Genomic DNA, 17,942 nt, shown 5'->3' with positions numbered 1-17,942 from the left:
ACATTGTAATAATAATTTTAAAAAAATATATATTTTGAGAAGAGAAATATATATTCTAGGAGGAGTCCTAAATAACACGCTACTTTTCAATTCTACATCCAAAAGTGGATGGGTACGCGGTCGTTAGCCCATAGAGTAGAGATGCAGTATATAATAATGCATGCATGCCTTTTACGTTCATATGGACATGGTCTTCTTTACCAAACTTTGAAGAATTAATTGTCTTTCTCGAGAACTTTGGTAATTGGCTTTCAAAAAAAAAAAAAAAAAAAAAGAACTTTGGTAATTGATACTTACCTCATTATTTTAGCACATATCTTTACATCTATATGGGACTTTTTTTTGGTTATTTTAATTCTGCTGCCGTTTTCTTTTTCCACGTGTCTAATTTATTTTAAATTTTAAACATAAATCTACGTGAGTTTTATTACGTCAGATCTATGTAAATTGCTGTATCTTAGGAGAGTCCATTTATATATAAGCTAATTTTCTAGTTTAGTGATTTATATTTAGAACGATTTATCTAAGATATGAGTTATATATATATATATATATATTTTTTTTTTTTTTTTTTTTTTTTAATAGCTAGCTATATTAGGCTGACCTATCCTCATGTCGGGATAACGGGCTCCTCCAAAATGAGGTTACATAATTCCAAGGGGAGAGGGTCTATCGGCCCAAGCCTAACAGACCTCTGACCCCGCTTTCCACATTTGGCCGCCCAGTCGGTCACTTTGTTCCCCTCTCGCCTTACATAACTCAGGCGACAATTTACAAAAGAGCTGAGTAACGCGACGCACTCAGCAACTAATCCTCTAACTTTCCACGGACAACTGACTCTTTTTTGCATGATTCGAACTAACTCCAATGAGTCAGATTCGACCTCCACCTTGGCGTAGCCCGTAGCAAGTCGCAGTCCCAACCGGAGGGCGTGCCCCTCGGTTTGTAGCGACGACTCACCGACGGACGATTCCCACGCTGCCGCTACCAAGGTATCGTTCGCGACCCTTATTACAGCTCCTGCCCCTCCAAGATATGAGTTATATTTAGACGATGTGTATATCGAAGCTTACCATACGCTTAAAAAAAATTCTGGGAGTGCTAGTTTTCGTGTTTTATATATATATAAATAAAATAATGATTATGTTATATATACCGATCCACACCCGGATCCGCCTTCCGCTCACATATTGGGTTTGGGCTGGACATTGAATCCGATCCGACCTGATATCTTATCGGGCCTTCTGGGCCCCACCTTATATTCGCACTTTCCCACCAAACTCCTTCGCCACGTCACTCGACGCTGTACACGACGAAGCAGCTGATTCGTGCGATGAGTTCGTGGGGCCCGCTTAACACTGTCCACCGCCCGATCGGGCACCGGACGGCCCTGATCTTCCCGACGTGCCCCCGAGCTCCTCTCCGATTTATTCCTTCCTCTCTTCGATAAAATAAACCAAGGTCGATCGAATACGAATACGGAAATATTATCCTTTTCTTCGTCAATCATTATATTTTTCTTCCTCGCTCTCCTTTCGTCTCTATCTCTCCTCCAATCTCGCTCGCGTCTTGCACTCGCTTTGAGCTTTCTCGAGAAATATTAGGGTTCCGTCATCTCCTTATCGCTAGGGGCTGTGCGACTACTAGATTTTAGTGAGTTCCTAGGGTTTTTTTTTTTTTTTCATTTTCGTGTTTCGGTTCGGATTGGAATCGAGGGATTTTTATTGGGAGAAACTGGATTTGTAGAAATTGGATTCTTTTTTGTTTAAGATTTGGTTGAAAAGTGTGGATTTTGTGAGCAAGGTTGGGCTTTTAGGGTTACTTCTCGGTGAATCGATGCACCGGTTTGTGTCTACGGATCTTTTGGCTCTGAATGCTTGATTGCTGAGGGGTCCTCTGCGAACCGGTGGAGGATCCCGTCGCAGGAGGAAGCTAAAAGAGAGGTTTGTTTTTTTTTTTGTTTTTTTTTTTGTTTTTGGTTTTTGCGTGGGATAGAAGGAAGTTGGTAATAGCAGGAGAGGATTCACGGGTATTTGTTGGCCGGATAGATTTCTTGAAAGAGTTGGAAAATGTTTTCGTTTGGGATGGATCCTTCTCAGGACACAAGTGGAGCTCCAGGAGGGGCGCTGATTCCGACGCGATTTGTGTGGCCTTATGGAGGGAGAAGAGTCTTTCTCACTGGGTCATTCACAAGGTTTGATACGGTGTTCTCATAAATCTGTTTTTATTTCCTCCTTTTTTTCCCTTTTTTTTTTGGCAATAAGTATGTTTTATATGTTTGTAGTTTGCCTTATCTATAATTCTGCTGCAAGATAAATTGCTGTTCCTTTCCTCCTTTTCAAACAATGTAACAGATGAAATTTGAGCTGTATTTTGCCGGGATATTGTTTTTTAGCTGATTGTTTCCTTACTGCTCCTAGAAATTGTTTCAGGTAGGCATGACAATATGAAATTTCGTGAAAGTATCTTTGAAATGTCAGTAAGGGGAAGCATGTGTTATGGGACTCGGTGTAAAGCAATGACAAACTTAAAACTAAGCAATATTTGTAGGAATATGGGATTAATATTTATGTATATCTATATTCTAGCCTTTCTAGGCACATAAAGATAATGTGTATGACTATATCTGCTTCATTCTATTGCATACATTCTCTCAATAGGCAACAATATTAACAAGAATTGGCATTTTAGGATTGACCATAATGTTTTGGTCAAAATGAATCAGTTTATAGTGAAACCAATGATAAGTTGCCTAGAAGTTTTTCCAAGATGCCACCATTTGGGTCCTCTTATTTTGGTGATTTTGGCAGAAGTGAGTTACCCCAAGCTCAATGAGCTTGATTTGAAGTTATTTCATATTGGTATGCTTTTCTTTATCCTTGTTAAAAAGGAATGCAAAATATCCAGAATTTCTCTTGAGATTATCTCCTTTTTTAGATTTAAATAGGATTCATAGGATTTCAGTGCTAAAACTTTTACGTGTTTAATGAAAGTAAATATTTTAACCCATTCAATTACCTGGGCAAAATATGACAAAAAAAATTGTGTCCATCATCCGTACAAATATGAAGTCGATGGTTTACAGTTTTTACTTTTTGGGCATTCCTACCTTCATGATGGACACTTAACTTGCTTTTTTAATTTTTGTCAATTATTTCTACATTATATATATATGCTTACCTCAATTTGAGATAGTGAATGATCAAAGACATTACTCTTATATATTTTGATTAGATACGTGCAACTCTCGACACCTATATTACATTTGATATGCCATATTTAAATAGTATAATTGACCGCAGCATATTTAGATGATATAATAACATGTGATGGCATATTTTTGTATAATCACCTTATCTTATATTGTGAATATGTTTTCTTTCTCAATGTATATTTTATATTCTGTTATACTGTAACAGATGATGGAATACCTCATATGTAGTAGTATATGCATAAAAAGAAGCTACAAAATATTCTAGACTTGTAGTGAACCAAAATGCTCAGAAACCCATGCTCTCTTTTCTTATATATATATTTTTATAAGATCTTTCATTATTTTTATTAATTTGCATTTTTGTTCATTCATTTATTTTTTGTGCCTCAGAAGCGATTCCCCAGTCTGACAGGACTTTCCTTTAACTGATTCTAAAGATTGCCCATTGGTTTTTTATTGATATTTTGTAATAGTACGAGTAAAATAATTTTTCATCATGCTGCCAGCTGTTAACATCCATAGTTTTGTGAATGTTTTGTTTTCAATATGAATACCAATTCTACTGAAACTGTTGTTTTGCACATTCTTTAGATGGAGTGAACATTTACCGATGTCTCCTGTGGAGGGTTGTCCTACCGTTTTTCAGGCTATTTGCAGCTTGACGCCTGGTAGTCATCAGGTTAGCTTATGACCGGCTCTTATGTGTGGTAGGCTGGTATCTTCGTCATGTTCTTGTATGTTAATATAGTATATTTTCCATGTACAAGATATATTAAGTTTATATCTTTTTGAGGGTTTGGAAGAGGTTTCTTGATAGCTTTTTCTTTGGTTTTTACTTGGATATATTTTTGTAATTTGTCTTGCTACTTTAGTTGGATTGAGAAGTATCATTATTCAACATAAATGATGTGCTTAGATTTGAATTTGATTTTAGAATCTTTCTTCAAACATGCATAGGCAGAAGCTTACATGTGCATACTTCATTGCAACATAATCTTGGGTGATTAGGTTTGAATTTGATCAAAATGTTTCTTCAAGCATGCACTAGGGAGAACCGTACATGTGCATCCTTTATTGCAACATTATATTGGATTTCTGCACCATTTTCTAGTTTCTTCCGACGTATTCCTTTGAGAAATCCTGTCATGTTATTATGTTGGTCATTGTACATTTTTTTTCTTTAATCTTGGGTGCTTCTGCTATTCCTTCTGAATCTTTAGATCTTTGGCTAATTATCACCATGCCTCATGCAGTACAAGTTCTATGTTGATGGGGAATGGAAGCACGACGAGCGGCAACCTTATGTGTCAGGAAACTATGGGATTGTGAACACTTTGCTTCTTACACGGGAGCCTAATTCTGTACCTGCAATCTTGAGCCCTGAGACCACTGGAAACAGAATGAACATGGATGTAGATAGTGAAAACTTTGAACGAGTGGTAGGTTGCGTCTTTACAATCCCGCTTTGAATATTGCCAATTTCCTTTATCCTCTTTAATTTAATCTGGCTTAGATTGGGAACTGGATCTGTTTATCCAAGTTATTTTCAACTTTAAAGCAAAAGAATATCTGCAGTTGTTGATCTGATCAGTAGGATTCTTGTAATTATTATCATTCTTAAAATTTATAGAACACATTATTAGTATAGACTAGAGAGTAAAAGTGCAGTGATTTGGTGAGTAAGAAGCCTTTCTTGCATCAGTGTGGTAATCAAGTAATCATAATTAAGAGTGATTCTATTGCTGCTTATCAAGGTGCACTGGGAATTGCTGCTTGCGTTTCCATAATCAAAGGCTCTCAATCCTATTAATAGTTTAATACATATAATTTCTTCATGCATATCAAATTTACCAGTTCATTGAGATTAACAATTTTAAATTCATCATCTTGATTTTGTCTGTGTTTCCATTTCTGTTATATCAAAGCAGGTCACTGTATCAGGTGGGTCCCTGCAGGAGACAAATCTTAGAATTTCAGAGGGTGAAATGACAATCTCCTTTCAACGAATTTCAACATTCTTGTCAGAGCACACTGCATATGAATTGCTTCCAGATTCTGGAAAGGTGTTGTAGTTTGCCTTTTCTCGAAGTAGCTCTTTCTAGTATCTTCATAGTTCATTTATCTTGCAATTTCTTTGTGGTTGCTGTCAGTTTACTGTTTAAGTTTTTGATTGAGAGCATATTGTGGTTCAGGTCATTGCCCTTGATGCCAATATGCCCGTTAAACAAGCATTTCACATCCTTTATGAGCAGGTACTCAAAACTCTGTGAGGCTAAACTTGATAGCGAGTTTCATGTTCCTTCTTCCTTACCTTTGACATGACTTTAACATGATAAGTTTAGGGAAGTTTTATTCTGCTCTGTTTAAGTGAATGATACTTTTCATTTTCTATTTTTGGTGGATTACCTTGATAAGTTGTATTATAATTTTATGCAGTTTTCTGACAAACATTTATTTTTCAGTTGAATAGTTATGATGAATTAATGGAAAAACATTCTCAACAAGCTTTCACTGATAATTTGTATATCCTGATTGATATGAAGAGAGTATAATGTTGACCTACAAGACTACATAAAATCTTTTAGGTAATACTACACATTAGGTTGACACTTGCATACCATGATCTGGAAAGTTGAAAGATAAAAATAATGACCTGAGAATTGCGGTCCTTCTTTAGGTTCACATCATAGCCTGATAAATACAGCTCTCCAAGATACCCGTTATATGTTCTATTGGAAATTTTCTTTCGTGTAACTATTTGATGTACATGCATATCAATACTATCTGGATCTGATTTTCGGGAAGTATTTTCAATATGCAATTTCTTCTTATGCCACTTTAATTTTACCTAAAATCTGGAATTGTTGAAGTAGAGCGTTTCTTTGAATTGTATTCTTTGACTCAAAATCGTTATCTTCAAGTTCCTACTTATACGTTGTAGTGCACTAGTCACCTTAATTTCAGCTAGAGAGATTATATTTTACTAAGAACTGTATGCAAAAATTATTTTTTTATTCAAGAAGTGTTCTGGTTATAACTTGATTAGCATATTTTCTAAGGTGTATATGTTTACAGGGGATTCCTGTGGCTCCCTTATGGGATTCTTACAGGGGCCAATTTGTTGGAGTACTCAGTGCACTCGATTTCATTTTGATATTGAAAGAGGTATTATAAGTTTTTATCTATTTCTCAATCAAATCTTGTACAGTTAATCTTCCAGAATAATTTTTTTGGTGTCGTTAACCTAATCATGCTAATAGGTTTATGTGAATTGTGCATTGTCTTCATACATCTGAATGAACGATCTTTGACAAAGGAAAATCATCCTATGTTCTTCTTCTGCCATCTTCACAACATTTTCATTTCATTTTTATATGCATATGATTAGAAGATTGTCGTAATCTCATTACAGCTTGCTAATCATGGGTCACATCTTACTGAGGAAGAGCTTGAAACCCATACAATAACTGCTTGGAAAGAGGCAAAACAACAACTTAGCAGACAGATAAATCCTCATGGGTTAGCGCACCACATGAATCTAATTCATGTAAGTTCTGATTGGCTCACCTTTGTGGTTTTTATACTTTCCTCTCTTTATAGGGAAATCTCTATATTGTGTAATTACTTTTTTCCTTGACCTATAAGGCATCATACTTTTCTCTATGCCTCTATGATGCCATGGAACTGGTGAGTTTAAATGACCAAACATTGGATGGTCGTGTCTTTTCTTCATTATTGTGAGTAGATACTTTCTAGGAAGCTTAGTGATATGATCATTCACTTAGAAAATCCATTTAGTTCTATCTGGAGTTGGATCTTGTTTCCTATGTATGGCATTTCAAAATGTTTGCTATTGTGCTCACCCATCTTTTGGTCTTTTTATGCTTGACTTAAAATTGTCATTATTTGTTTGAACTGGGTTGAGAGACAGTTGTCACTGAATATGATTTTGTCATGCTAGGCAAGTGCTTTTACAGTTATTAATTAAGAGTTACATGTGAGTCACATGTGAGTCAGAATTTTTTTTTACCTTTTCATGCTAGTTTTGAGTATTTTCACATTTGTAAGTTTTCAAGTTTGTGGGTTACTGATTCTAATTTATACTTGCATTATTTATTTATTTATTTATTGTTATGTAGATTTTTTAATTTGTTTAATTTGAGTTGTCTTGACCTTTAGTTTTCTTCTCTAGTTTACCTGTCTGGTTATCTTCAAACTAAATATACCAAAAAGTTCATCTTGAAGTCAACATAGAAATATTTTCCCGCTCATGCAGGCTGGACCCTATGATTCATTGAAGGACATAGCGATGAAGATTCTGCAGAATGAGGTAGCGACAATCCCAATCATTCATTCATCACATGATGGCTCGTTTCCCCAGTTGCTTCATCTTGGAACTCTGTCAGGAATACTGAAATGTAAGTACTGTTACTCTCTAGCTTGCCTAGTTAAATCGGCACTGGTGTTATTCTTTTTATGACACAACTATGAGCACTGAATTGCCACAGTTGTACACTTTTAGGTATCTGCCGGTACTTCAGGCACTCCTATAGTTCATTGCCCATTCTTCAACAACCAATATGCAACATTCCTTTGGGAACATGGGTACCAAGAATTGGGGAACATGGTGGAAGGCCACTAGCTATGCTGAGACCAAATGCATCACTTAGCGCTGCCTTATCTCTATTAGTCCAAGGTGAGCTCTTCAATCCAGTATGTGCATCAATTGCGAATAAATTTTGTGAATTAGATTTAGTTATCATTTTTTGGTGTGAAATCTCAATTTGTGTACATAAATAAATTTAATAGCTGATGATCATGAGTAAGATTTTAGCAGAGAGAAATACCTATTATTTTGCATGAAACAAATTAATGCAAGTAGCAGTTTTTTTGAAAAAAAAAATAAGTACAGGAGTTATGGTAATATTTATGCCTTAAGTACTTGCGGAAGTGGTTAATTTGCTATTATGCTGAAATGAAGATTGTTAGTGTGGAGAAGTAAAATTCAAAGAAAATTTCAATGTACTATGTTATGTGGTGGAGGGTCAACTAGTATGCCTACACTTAATATATTAACAAACTTTAGTTTGTTCCTGCTTTTTGTTGATAGTTTAGAATTGGTGATTAATCAATCAAGCACACGCTTCTCTCTTGGAGGATGCAACATCATTTGAAAGTTGTGAGTTGCTTTTTTTAATGGTCTACAGTGAAGACTTGCTAGTATTCCATGGCTTTGCCTTCTTTGTAAATTATAAAAAATGCACACATTTTATATCTTTCCTACTGAATTGTAATTCGAGATGAGTCTCACCTGCAACAGGTAGTGAAATGAGACACCCATGTTCATGTGACTGATTTGTTTAAGGATGTTCTTTTGAGTTTCCTGTTGGATCAGTTTGATTTTTGGTGTGTGCGATGAATGGGTTCTTAACGTTGCATCTATAACCTTTTTAAAAGAATATCTCTTGTAATTGTTATTATGTATATTTTTGCCACCTTGTTTCTTGGTCTTAGTTTACTGTCTTGGTTGTCTACAGCTCAAGTTAGTTCAATACCAATAGTTGATGAAAATGACTCATTGCTGGATGTGTATTCTAGAAGGTATGTTGCATCTTGATTTATTCTATAATGGAACTGAAATATTTTCCATTCATTGTTTTTAAAATTTTACTGCCATTCTGCTGACAGTGACATCACTGCTTTGGCTAAAGACAGAGCTTATGCGCAGATCCACCTTGATCAAATCAGTATTCATCAGGTATTGGCTTCTTGGTTCTACATTAGATTCTCAGAGTAAAATCATTCATCTGAGAATATCAAGGTCTCTGGCCTACATATTTATCATGTGTAGTGTATATCTTGCTATGAAAAACTGTAGCCTCATATAGGGGCATCTTTTATTTCAACTTTTCATCCTTCCACTCTTCCAAAACCTAAATTTTCTTTCAGTAGATGTATGTGTGATGTGAGCTGGGTCTTATGGTATACTGCCTGTGTCATGTGTCATATGGTATGCTGCCTGTGTCATGTGTCATATGGTATGCTGCCTGTCTTGGGCAATATCGAGTAGTACCATTTGTTGCTAGCAGTTAAGTCAGCTGACACATGACACAAGGAAACGAAATGCCATTTTAGTGTGCTAGTTTTTCTTGACTCTAGTGCATTAGTTTTTCTGTTTATAGTAACATGCCAAGTAGAATACGCTTTTTTGTTCATAAGATTTGCAAAATTATTTAGAAGCTTATTCCTCTTCTAGGGAGTCTATCATTATAGGGCATAAGTATGTCTGTGAATTTGCTGAGTCTAGTCATTGGAAATCTCTACTATGGGATTGCATGCCAAGTTCATATCTGTTGCCAGCCTATCATGTTGCTGCTATTTTGGATGAATTGAAGGTTTAGGTAGGTAGGTAAATTGTGATTATTTAAATGTCCCATGCCTTTGCCCTTAAAGAGAGCTTAATAGAGGAAAATGATCCATATATCTGACCCCAAATAATTTGAACTTTGAACTAGAGACTTCATTGTTGTTGATCTCCGGTGTGAGTAGCATTGCTGAAATCCGTTTCTCAAGCTTTTTCTTGGCTTTTCAATCAAACTGAGCTAAAGCTGAGCAATCAGCTATCCAAATCCAAGCCATATATGGGATAATGAGAAAAATTGGATCTTTTCCTCCGTATATTTATTTAGTGAAGAATCAGTTAGAATCACTAGCATTTCAGCCAAAGATGACAACTCTAGGTTCTCAGTGTTTCTCTTTGAACTAAAACCAGGCTCTACAACTTGGACAAGATGCAAATTCACCATATGGGTTCTTCAATGGTCTACGGTGCCAAATGTGTCTTCGTTCTGATCCACTGCATAAAGTAATGGAGCGCTTATCAAATCCTGGTAATATATTTTCTCTAGTACACTTTATCTTCCTTTGTTTGTAAGTCATTCTTGAGAGGGACCTCTTTCTTGATTTAGGTGTTCGGCGTCTTGTCATTGTGGAAGCTGGAAGCAAGCGTGTAGAGGGAATTATTTCGCTAAGCGATGTATTCAGATTCTTGCTTGGTTCTCCTCAAGCATCAGCAAGTAATGTTTAAGTCATTTTAACTTGTAAGGATGTCATTGGCCTGCCATATTTGTGGTTATTGCACGGATGGAATCATTGTTAGGACGTTCTTTTTTCCCCCCCTTTTTTTCTTCTGTTTTTCTTTAATTTGGAGAGGCCTCGTTAACTTAGAGCCTGGCATATTTTGATGCAGGGCCACGAGAGGCCTGTAAATGGGGGGAATATTCTTTTGAATCAAATTTTCATGGTTGTTTTTTATAAAAAAATCTTCATGTATGTTTTTGGTTGGTTATGAAACTGAAATAGAGAATGAGTTAATCACCCTACATACAGAATGGCAGTGAATTGTACTGTGATGATGATCATGACTTCAAAGTGGTGTTAGTCATCTTTGATGCATGGTCACTATTTTGGTTCAATTAAATCAAATAACACTGGGGATAAGGTGAAACTTTGTTAGGGAAGTATAAATGCTTGCCTTTCTGTATAACATCTAATTCACATGCTTGGAAAGTTTTAAGTGTCTAACCTTCCATACTAATCTGAAAAGTAAAGAATGCATAATTCTTTTCTTTATTAATATTTCATATTTCCTGTAGTTAACAAGCATCAAATTTAAAGGTACACTAGAGTTGAGGGGAAATGTCTCTAGTTAAGAATATGAAGATCGACGTAGATTTAGATTAAAAATAAATAAATAAAAAACTAGTCTCAGTCTTCCCTCTCATTTTAGCATAGAAAGATATGGGCCAAGCAAGAGAATTGGGCCTTTAATAGGGGCCCAGGATCAATCATAGTCCAGCTCATTCTATTAAACAGCAGGAGATCCACCACTAATGCTTTTGGGCCCAGATGGATAAATGTGCATATTACAAGCTATTCTATTGCAGCGGCAAAGATTTCTAACCTTTTGGAACTTGACAAGAATTAACTTTTTTTTTTCTTTTTTTTAAAGAATAGCTCAAGTAAATCTCTTTACCTACTTTCATTCAATCTCCCCTGTTGTCGTGTTCTGTGAAAAGAAATTGACATCACAACTCTATTCATTCTCCACTTCTTCTATGCAGTCTAGGATTTCTTTTTTTATTTATTTTTTATTCGTTCATGAGTCAGAAAGTTAGTATACTAAGCTGTCTAATTTAAATTTTAAGCTGCGAGCGTCATCGAATTATTACTTTGAATTACTTCTTTAAACTAGTCGTACTATTGAGTCAACCAAATTAAGTCATTAAGTCAAGTAATTACAAACCACCACATAATCTTTTTTTAATAATTATTTTGAGTTGGATTTTAGTAGTGAGCAAGGTAAATATGAGTTCAGTGGAGTCGGTTTATTTCTAAAGTCTAAAAAGAATTTTTTTTTTTTTTGATAATAAGAGCTTTATTAAGCTGGCTTAACGCCCAAGTGGGGTTAAGGCGTCGAAAGTTAGTCGGTTACAAAGTTCCGCGGGAATGGGGTCCCCCGGCCTTAGCCGGACGGAGAGCGACGCGGCCTTGCCCCGTTTGGCCGCCCGGTCGGCCGCACGGTTGGCTTCTCGGTATGTATGGGTGAGGCGATAGTTTGGGAGAGAGCCGAGCCGTGATTTGCACTCGGCAACTAGGTTTCGGAGCTCCCGGGGGCGTAGAGCTCCGACTTCATGATCCGCACCGGCTCGAGAGAGTCGGTTTCTACCACCACCGCCCTTGGTCCCTAGCTAGGACTAGCCCGAGCCGGAGGGCCATGCCCTCGGCTTGTAAGGCCGAACCGGCCGGTGTGGGCTCCCAAGCTGCCTGCAGGAGCGCGCCGTCTGCTGACCTGAGCACAGCTCCAACTCCCGCTTAGTAGTCGCCCGGTGCGTGGGCGCCATCCACGTTCACTTTGGTCCAGCCAGGGGTGGGGCCACCCATTTGCTTTCGGTCCGTGGTCTAGTGTGCTTGGGCGGTTGCCGGGTTGGTTTGGCGTAGTCCCGAGCAAGTTGCATCGCCCTACGGACTGCCGTTTGCGCCGTGTCGTTTTCGCCTCGGAATACCCGCGCGTTCCGCTGTTTCCACACCGTCCAGAGGGTTGCCGCAATTAAGGCTTTGCAAGCAGGGTCCTGAGTTTCGTCGCAGAGCCAGTCAGCTCCGACGTGGCTTATCTCGGTTGGAGTCCCGGCTTGCTCCTGAGCTAGCAGGGCCCACACTTCCAACGCGTATCTGCATGAGAAGAATAGGTGGTCTGTCGTCTCCGGGTGTATGCCGCACAGGGCGCACTTCTCGTCTGGCCCGATGCGGAGCCCATACAGGTAGGCTCGGGTGGGCAGTCTGCCCCAGCAGAGCTTCCAAATAAACAGGTGAACCCGCGGCGCCAACGGGAGCTGCCACAGCGCTCGCCACCCATCCCAGCTGGGCTGGCTGCCGGGTTGAAGGTGGGTGTAGATGGACTTAGCTCGTGGCTCTCCTTCCCGGTGTGGCCACCAGATCCATCTGTCTGGCTCTTCGGTCCTTATCGAGAGAGCCGAGGTGATTTCGAAGGCTAGGTCCGACCGTCCGACGTAGTCTTTCGCCCGGCCGCCCCCTTCGGTCGCTCACTAGCTTGACGCTTCTCGTCCGGCGAGGCTAGGGTGCATGCGGCGCGATTCTTGGGGTCACGGGATTGGAGTGATCCATGGGTCTACAGCTGCCCGGGTTGATCGGCCGTTGCCCACCAGCTTGCGGCAGCCTGTTCGCATGGTTAAGGCAGTTCTGGAGAGGGCCCGCCATACCCAGGAGGCCTTGGGAGGCGTGCTCGGATCCCATGGGTTTAGCACCCCGTATTTTGCCGTTAGGATGCGAACCCATGGTTTATCTACCTGGTTCAGCACTTGGAAGAGCAGCTTTCCGGCGAGTGCCGTGCGGGCCTGCGTGAGCTTTAGAATGGCCAGGCCGCCTTCTTCCTTAGGGCGCGTGGCTGTGTCCCATCCGATGAGGTGCATACCACGTCTGTTGCCATTTTCCCATAGGAAAGCTCTGGCTTTCTTGGTGATGGCTTCCAAGACTGAGTCCGGCAACCACGTGCTGCCCATCCAGTATGCGGGGATCGCTAGCATGGTGGCCTTGATGAGCGTGAGCTGCCCGGCCATCGAGAGAACACCTCTTTTCCAGCCCGCTAGCTTCTTCGCCACCCGATCGACTAGGTGGCTGTGTTCCTTCACCTTGATACGTTGGCCTGAGATTTGGACACCTAGGTAGGTGAAGGGCATGCAGGCCGGTCGGAGTCCGAGGGAGTTGCAGATAGTCTCCTTCTCTTCTGTTTTGATCCATTGTGGCAGGAAAAGCTCAGATTTATTGAGGTTTACCTTCTGGTTTGTCAGCCGGGAGTACTTCTCTAGGCAGTCGAGGATCGCCGACACGGTGAGGGGCGTGGCTTGTGCTGTGACTAGCAGATCGTCCGCGTAAAGTATATGGGTGAGCTGGACGTTCCCCGTTCTGAAGCCCTGAAGATGGCCTGAAGTAGTCTTTTCATTGAGCAGACTCGTCAGGTTTTGGGAGACCAGGATGAAGAGGTATGGCGATAATGGGTCGCCCTGCCGCAGCCCGCAGTGTGGCAGCAGCCACTCGGTTTGCTGTCCGTTGATCTGGAGCGCGAATCTCGGTGAGGTAACACAGGCCATGGTCCATTTGCACCATTGCTCAGGGAAACCCATTCTAGTCAGCGTCTAGTGCACCGCTGCCCAACTGACGCGGTCGAAGGCTTTCTCCATGTCAAGCTTGAGCATCAGCAGCGGTGGCTCTCCTCTGTTGTGGTGCATCGAATGGGCTATTTCCTGGGCCGCCAGCGTATTGTCAGAGATGCTTCTGCCGGCAATGAAGGCCGCTTGCTCCGGCCCGACTAGCTTGGGTAGGAGGGCTTTCATGCGTTCCACGAGGATTTTGGAGATGATCTTGTAGCTGACATTACACAGTGAGATTGGGCGGAAGTCCTTTACACACAGTGGGGCCGTCCTTCTTCTTCGGAATTAGGGTTACTAGGGTTACGCCACGGTGGTGGGGCAAGGTGGCATGGCGGAAGAAGTGGCTTATGGCTTCGCAGAGGCCGCTGCCCATGACATCCCAGAACTTGATGTACACCTCCACCTGCAGACCATCAGGGCCCGGAGCTTTGCCCCGAGGGAGATTCCACAGGGCTTTTTTTATTTCTGCCTTAGATACTGCACCGGTGAGATGCTCAGCTTCGTCCGGGGTTTTCCTAGGTAGGGATGGCCAGCTGGTGGGTTGGGGATCATTTGAACTTATCGGGCTCCATAGGCTGCTGTAGAACGCGTGGAAGGCCGCCTCCACTTCTTCCTTGGATTGGACCCACCTTCCGTCGTCTTGGAAGATGCCGGAGATCCTATTGCGGTGACGTCGGATCGTCGCCGTGAGGTGGAAGAATTTGGAGTTGCGATCGCCTTCTTGAACCCATTGGAGTCTCGATCTCTGCAGCCATTTTATGTTGATCTGTCTGCTGAGGGCTGCCTTGTGGTGGTAGAGGCTCCGGAGTCTGCCGAGGCCGTCAGCTGGAAGGTTTCCGGCGGCATCCAGCTGCTCGACACCTCAAGCTCCCGACGATATCGACCGGCTTGGCTTCAAGGTCGCCTCGTGTCCCGACTCCGGCGTTTCATTTTTGCTTGGAGTTGGCGGATCTTGTGGGTGAAGGTGTGCATGGGGTTCCGCGGCTTCCTAGGCAACCCACACTTCCCTCGCTATCTGCTCGCTCTCCTTGTAATCTAGCCGGAGCAGTTCATAGCGGAAGGGACACGCGGTTGGAGGGCTGGGCGCGGGGTTGACGGGAGGAGTGGTGCATGGTCGGAGGGCTGTGCGGTCGAGATGCGACTTTGGCCATTGGGTCTTGTCCAAGCCATCTGGTGTTTGCCAGCACTCGGTCCAGCCTCACCCATATGCGCCGACTCCCAGCTTGGTTATTGCACCACGTGTAGGGCAGCCCCTCGAAGCCGAGGTCGCATAGACCAGCAGCTTCGATGAAGTCGGCAAAAGCTTTTCCCTTCGGGCCGAGCTCGATCGTTCCGCTACTTTTCTTCTCGTTAATGCTGAGGTAGGCGTTGAAGTCCCCTGCCACCACCCAAGGGATGTTTATGGTGGCGAGCTGGAGGAGCTCGTCCCATAGGTGTTGTTGTTCTCTCAGGATGTTACTTGCATAGACCACCGACATGAGCGTGGTGTTGCCGGTCTTGGAAGTGAAGACGAGGTGTGTAGCATAGCGTGAGGTTGCTAGGATATCCACCCATCCCAGCTTGGTCTTCCACAGGATGATGATCCCCCCGGAGCTTCCTACCGCGGGCACTGAGAACCAAGACCAGCATCTCCCCACAGCTTTGGCCACCGTGGCTGCCTTGGCCCAGTCCGCATGTGTTTCAAGGAGGACCAGAATTTCCATCTTGTGCTCCCGGTTGAGATCCCGGCATCTATCCAGGACCTCTTTTTTCATGGCACCCCTACAAGTTCCATATCAAGGCCTTATTCATAATTAAACTATTGGAGGTGTGGGGGACCTTAGTGTAACCGCCTCGCTTAGAGGTAGGTGCTCTCTCCGCGCCTGCTGCTGCTGGCTCGACTGCATTGCCGTCCGTTTCCATGGAAACTGCTTCTGAGTGCATGGACGTGGTTGGGTCCACCAGGGCAAGTTGCAAGTTGGTATCGTCCTCGTCCATGCTGCATTCGGCATTGTGCTGTTGGGCGGGTAGGAGAGCTTGCCGGACGGTTAGCACTAATCCTTCGTGGCTAGCCTGAGAGCTGGGGTCCTTGGAGGGCTCCGGCGTGGTTCGAAAGCTTGCCATGCCATCTTGAAATATCTCTGGCGGGTACGTGGATGGATGGGTCTGGCTTCGGATGGTTTTGACGTACGCGGAGCGAACGGACCCAGCGTGGCCAGAGCCTAGGCGGATGTCAATCCCATTTATGGTGGCCACCCTGCTGGCTTGGACAGACTCTACGTATGCATGTGAGCCTGCGGTTTCTTCCGCCTTGCCATCGCTTCCAATTAAATGAGCATTCCACGTGTCGGGTGTGGGTTCCTCCCTGGCGGTTGCTTGCATGGATGGAGCAGGGTTACTCTCACGTCTGGGTCTAGGAGCTTGCTTGGACGCCTCTCTTTGAGGGCCTCGGAAGTGTGTGGCGCTGTTCTCCCCTGACGCGGCTTTGCCGCTTTCCTCTTCTTGGTGTACTTCGCCGTCCTTGGGGTACGAGCTGCACTGCGCTCGGGCTTGTGGCCGTGGAGTGCTCTTTTTCGTCTGCTTCGAGGGCTGCCGTTAGGCGGTTTCCTCTTGGCCTCTTGGTGGTGTTTAGGGTTGTTTGACGGAGCATGTTGGCCGGGTGGCCAGCCCAGCCGCTTTGCCGTCGCCGTGATCTCCCTAATCTTGGTTGGGTATGCCATTTGGGTGCGTGCCGGCGGCCGCACCGTCTCCTGACTTTTAGTTGCTCGCGCCGCGGCCTCCTATTGGCCTTCCTTTGCACCGTCGGCCATGGGCCGTAGACGAGCTAGCCGGAGCCGCTCCGGTCTACGGAGTGGTTCCTTCACCCGTAAGGACCTCTTCCTTGGTTGCTTCGGCCCGACCGCTCGCTCCGGTTGTTTCCCTTTCCTTGCTAGGCTCCTTGCATCATTCTTCCTTGTGACCTATCCTTCCACACTTGTAACGGATGTCCGGGATACTTTCGTAGATGATCGTCCTGTTCGGCTCGTCTTCTTTTGGGCCAAGCCACACTACCGTTTTCAGCGGCTGCGAGAGATCGATTTCGATGCATACGCGAGCGAAATGGCTTCTGGTGTGATCCATGGTTGTTTCGTCGACACCCAGAGGTTTCCCGAAGTAAGCTGCTACCTGGATGAGAGCTTCCAACTCCCAGTATTCCTTTGGGAGGTTATGGAATTGGACCCAAGTCGGAGCAGTGTCAAACGCTGCTAGGGAGGGTCTGAAGTTGTTCTGCCATGGTATCAGCTTCAGGGCTTTCCCGGTGATCGTCCATGGGCCGTTGCTCAGCACGTAGTCCATGTCTTCATCCTTGTCGAACCGGAACGCGTAGAATCCATTATCCATGTCAGAGGCGGAGAATCCAGAGATGCCTCGCCATAGTCTAGCGAGGATGCTTTTGAGTCGTTCTAGGGGAAGTCCTCTGCCTAGGAACTTCCCAAAGAGGGTGCGCTTCCATTTTTCCCCGCATTTGGCCAACACCTCGGGGTCGACGATGACACAAATCCGTCGTTCTTCTTGAGTTTGGCAAGTATTTCACCGGGGATCCTCCCTATGTTTTCCTTTGGCCGCCCGTTGCCGGCCGCTGCGAGGCCCGTGTTACGTGGTTTGTCTGCTCGGGTCCGGGGCGGGTTGGCTTCCTTCTCTTTGGCTGGCTTGGACGCCGTGGCCCTTCTTAGGTGGACGTCTTCTCCTCCAGCAGGGGCTGGGGGCCTATTTCCGTCGTCTTCTGTTTCGCAGGAGCTCATTTTTTCCGCCATCGGTTTGACCATAATTAGAATTCTCTTCAAAGTCTAAAAAGAATTTTTTTTTTTTTTTTGAAGTAAAGAGCTGGGTTCAACTATTTATTAATTTTCCGCCGCCACGTGTCAGTGTCGGCGGTTAAAACCTTACAAAGTTCCGGTGGAGCGTCGCTTAGGCGCTCCACCTGGCAATGTCCCGAGGCCACACTGGCCCTGACTGCTGCCCAGTCAGCTGCCGAGTTGGCT

The 17,942-nt window shown here is 43.3% G+C and overlaps 3 protein-coding genes across 7 annotated transcripts; 1 reads left to right on the top strand and 2 right to left on the bottom strand.

Annotated features, from left to right (window-relative positions):
* The first annotated feature begins 1,478 nt into the window (after positions 1-1,478).
* Positions 1,479-10,546, top strand: LOC140782337 (sucrose nonfermenting 4-like protein). Of its 5 annotated transcripts, none has more exons than XM_073128854.1 (14): positions 1,479-1,943; positions 2,100-2,194; positions 3,806-3,893; positions 4,468-4,653; positions 5,143-5,277; positions 5,407-5,466; positions 6,290-6,379; positions 6,627-6,761; positions 7,491-7,632; positions 7,737-7,910; positions 8,752-8,815; positions 8,903-8,972; positions 9,987-10,104; positions 10,183-10,546. In XM_073128854.1, exons 3-14 carry the CDS (start codon positions 3,825-3,827, stop codon positions 10,299-10,301), a joined length of 1,362 nt encoding a protein of 453 aa, XP_072984955.1. In that variant the 5' UTR covers positions 1,479-1,943; positions 2,100-2,194; positions 3,806-3,824; the 3' UTR covers positions 10,302-10,546. The 5 variants fall into 5 exon arrangements, with proteins under 5 accessions (XP_072984955.1, XP_072984954.1, XP_072984951.1 ...); XM_073128853.1 differs by having other exon boundaries at positions 1,803-1,943; positions 5,140-5,277; XM_073128850.1 differs by having other exon boundaries at positions 1,804-1,943; positions 2,049-2,194; positions 5,140-5,277.
* Positions 10,547-14,990: 4,444 nt separating this feature from the next.
* Positions 14,991-15,695, bottom strand: LOC140781986 (uncharacterized). The gene has a single exon (XM_073128300.1). The coding sequence runs from the start codon at positions 15,693-15,695 to the stop codon at positions 14,991-14,993; it is 705 nt and encodes a 234-aa protein (XP_072984401.1).
* Positions 15,696-16,863: 1,168 nt separating this feature from the next.
* On the bottom strand, positions 16,864-17,301 carry LOC140781985 (uncharacterized). Its single transcript, XM_073128299.1, has one exon. The coding sequence runs from the start codon at positions 17,299-17,301 to the stop codon at positions 16,864-16,866; it is 438 nt and encodes a 145-aa protein (XP_072984400.1).
* Positions 17,302-17,942: the final 641 nt, after the last annotated feature.

The sequence above is a fragment of the Typha latifolia genome, chromosome 2, assembly GCF_019914945.1.
Source record: "Typha latifolia isolate L0001 chromosome 2, TyphaL0001v2, whole genome shotgun sequence".
NCBI lineage: Eukaryota > Viridiplantae > Streptophyta > Magnoliopsida > Poales > Typhaceae > Typha > Typha latifolia.
The sequence above is the reverse complement of the archived record's forward strand: the minus strand, read 5'-3'. Positions and strand labels throughout refer to the sequence as shown.

Bases quoted from the DNA above. Each gene is read 5' to 3' on its own strand.
- LOC140782337 (XM_073128850.1), top strand. From the start codon at position 2,070: ATGTTTTCGTTTGGGATGGATCCTTCTCAGGACACAAGTGGAGCTCCA. The intron at 5,278-5,406 runs GTGTTGTAGTTT...ATTGTGGTTCAG, and splicing joins TGCTTCCAGATTCTGGAAAG to GTCATTGCCCTTGATGCCAA. The intron at 6,762-7,490 runs GTAAGTTCTGAT...CCGCTCATGCAG, and splicing joins ACCACATGAATCTAATTCAT to GCTGGACCCTATGATTCATT.
- LOC140781986 (XM_073128300.1), bottom strand. From the start codon at position 15,695: ATGAAAAAAGAGGTCCTGGATAGATGCCGGGATCTCAACCGGGAGCAC.
- LOC140781985 (XM_073128299.1), bottom strand. From the start codon at position 17,301: ATGGATAATGGATTCTACGCGTTCCGGTTCGACAAGGATGAAGACATG.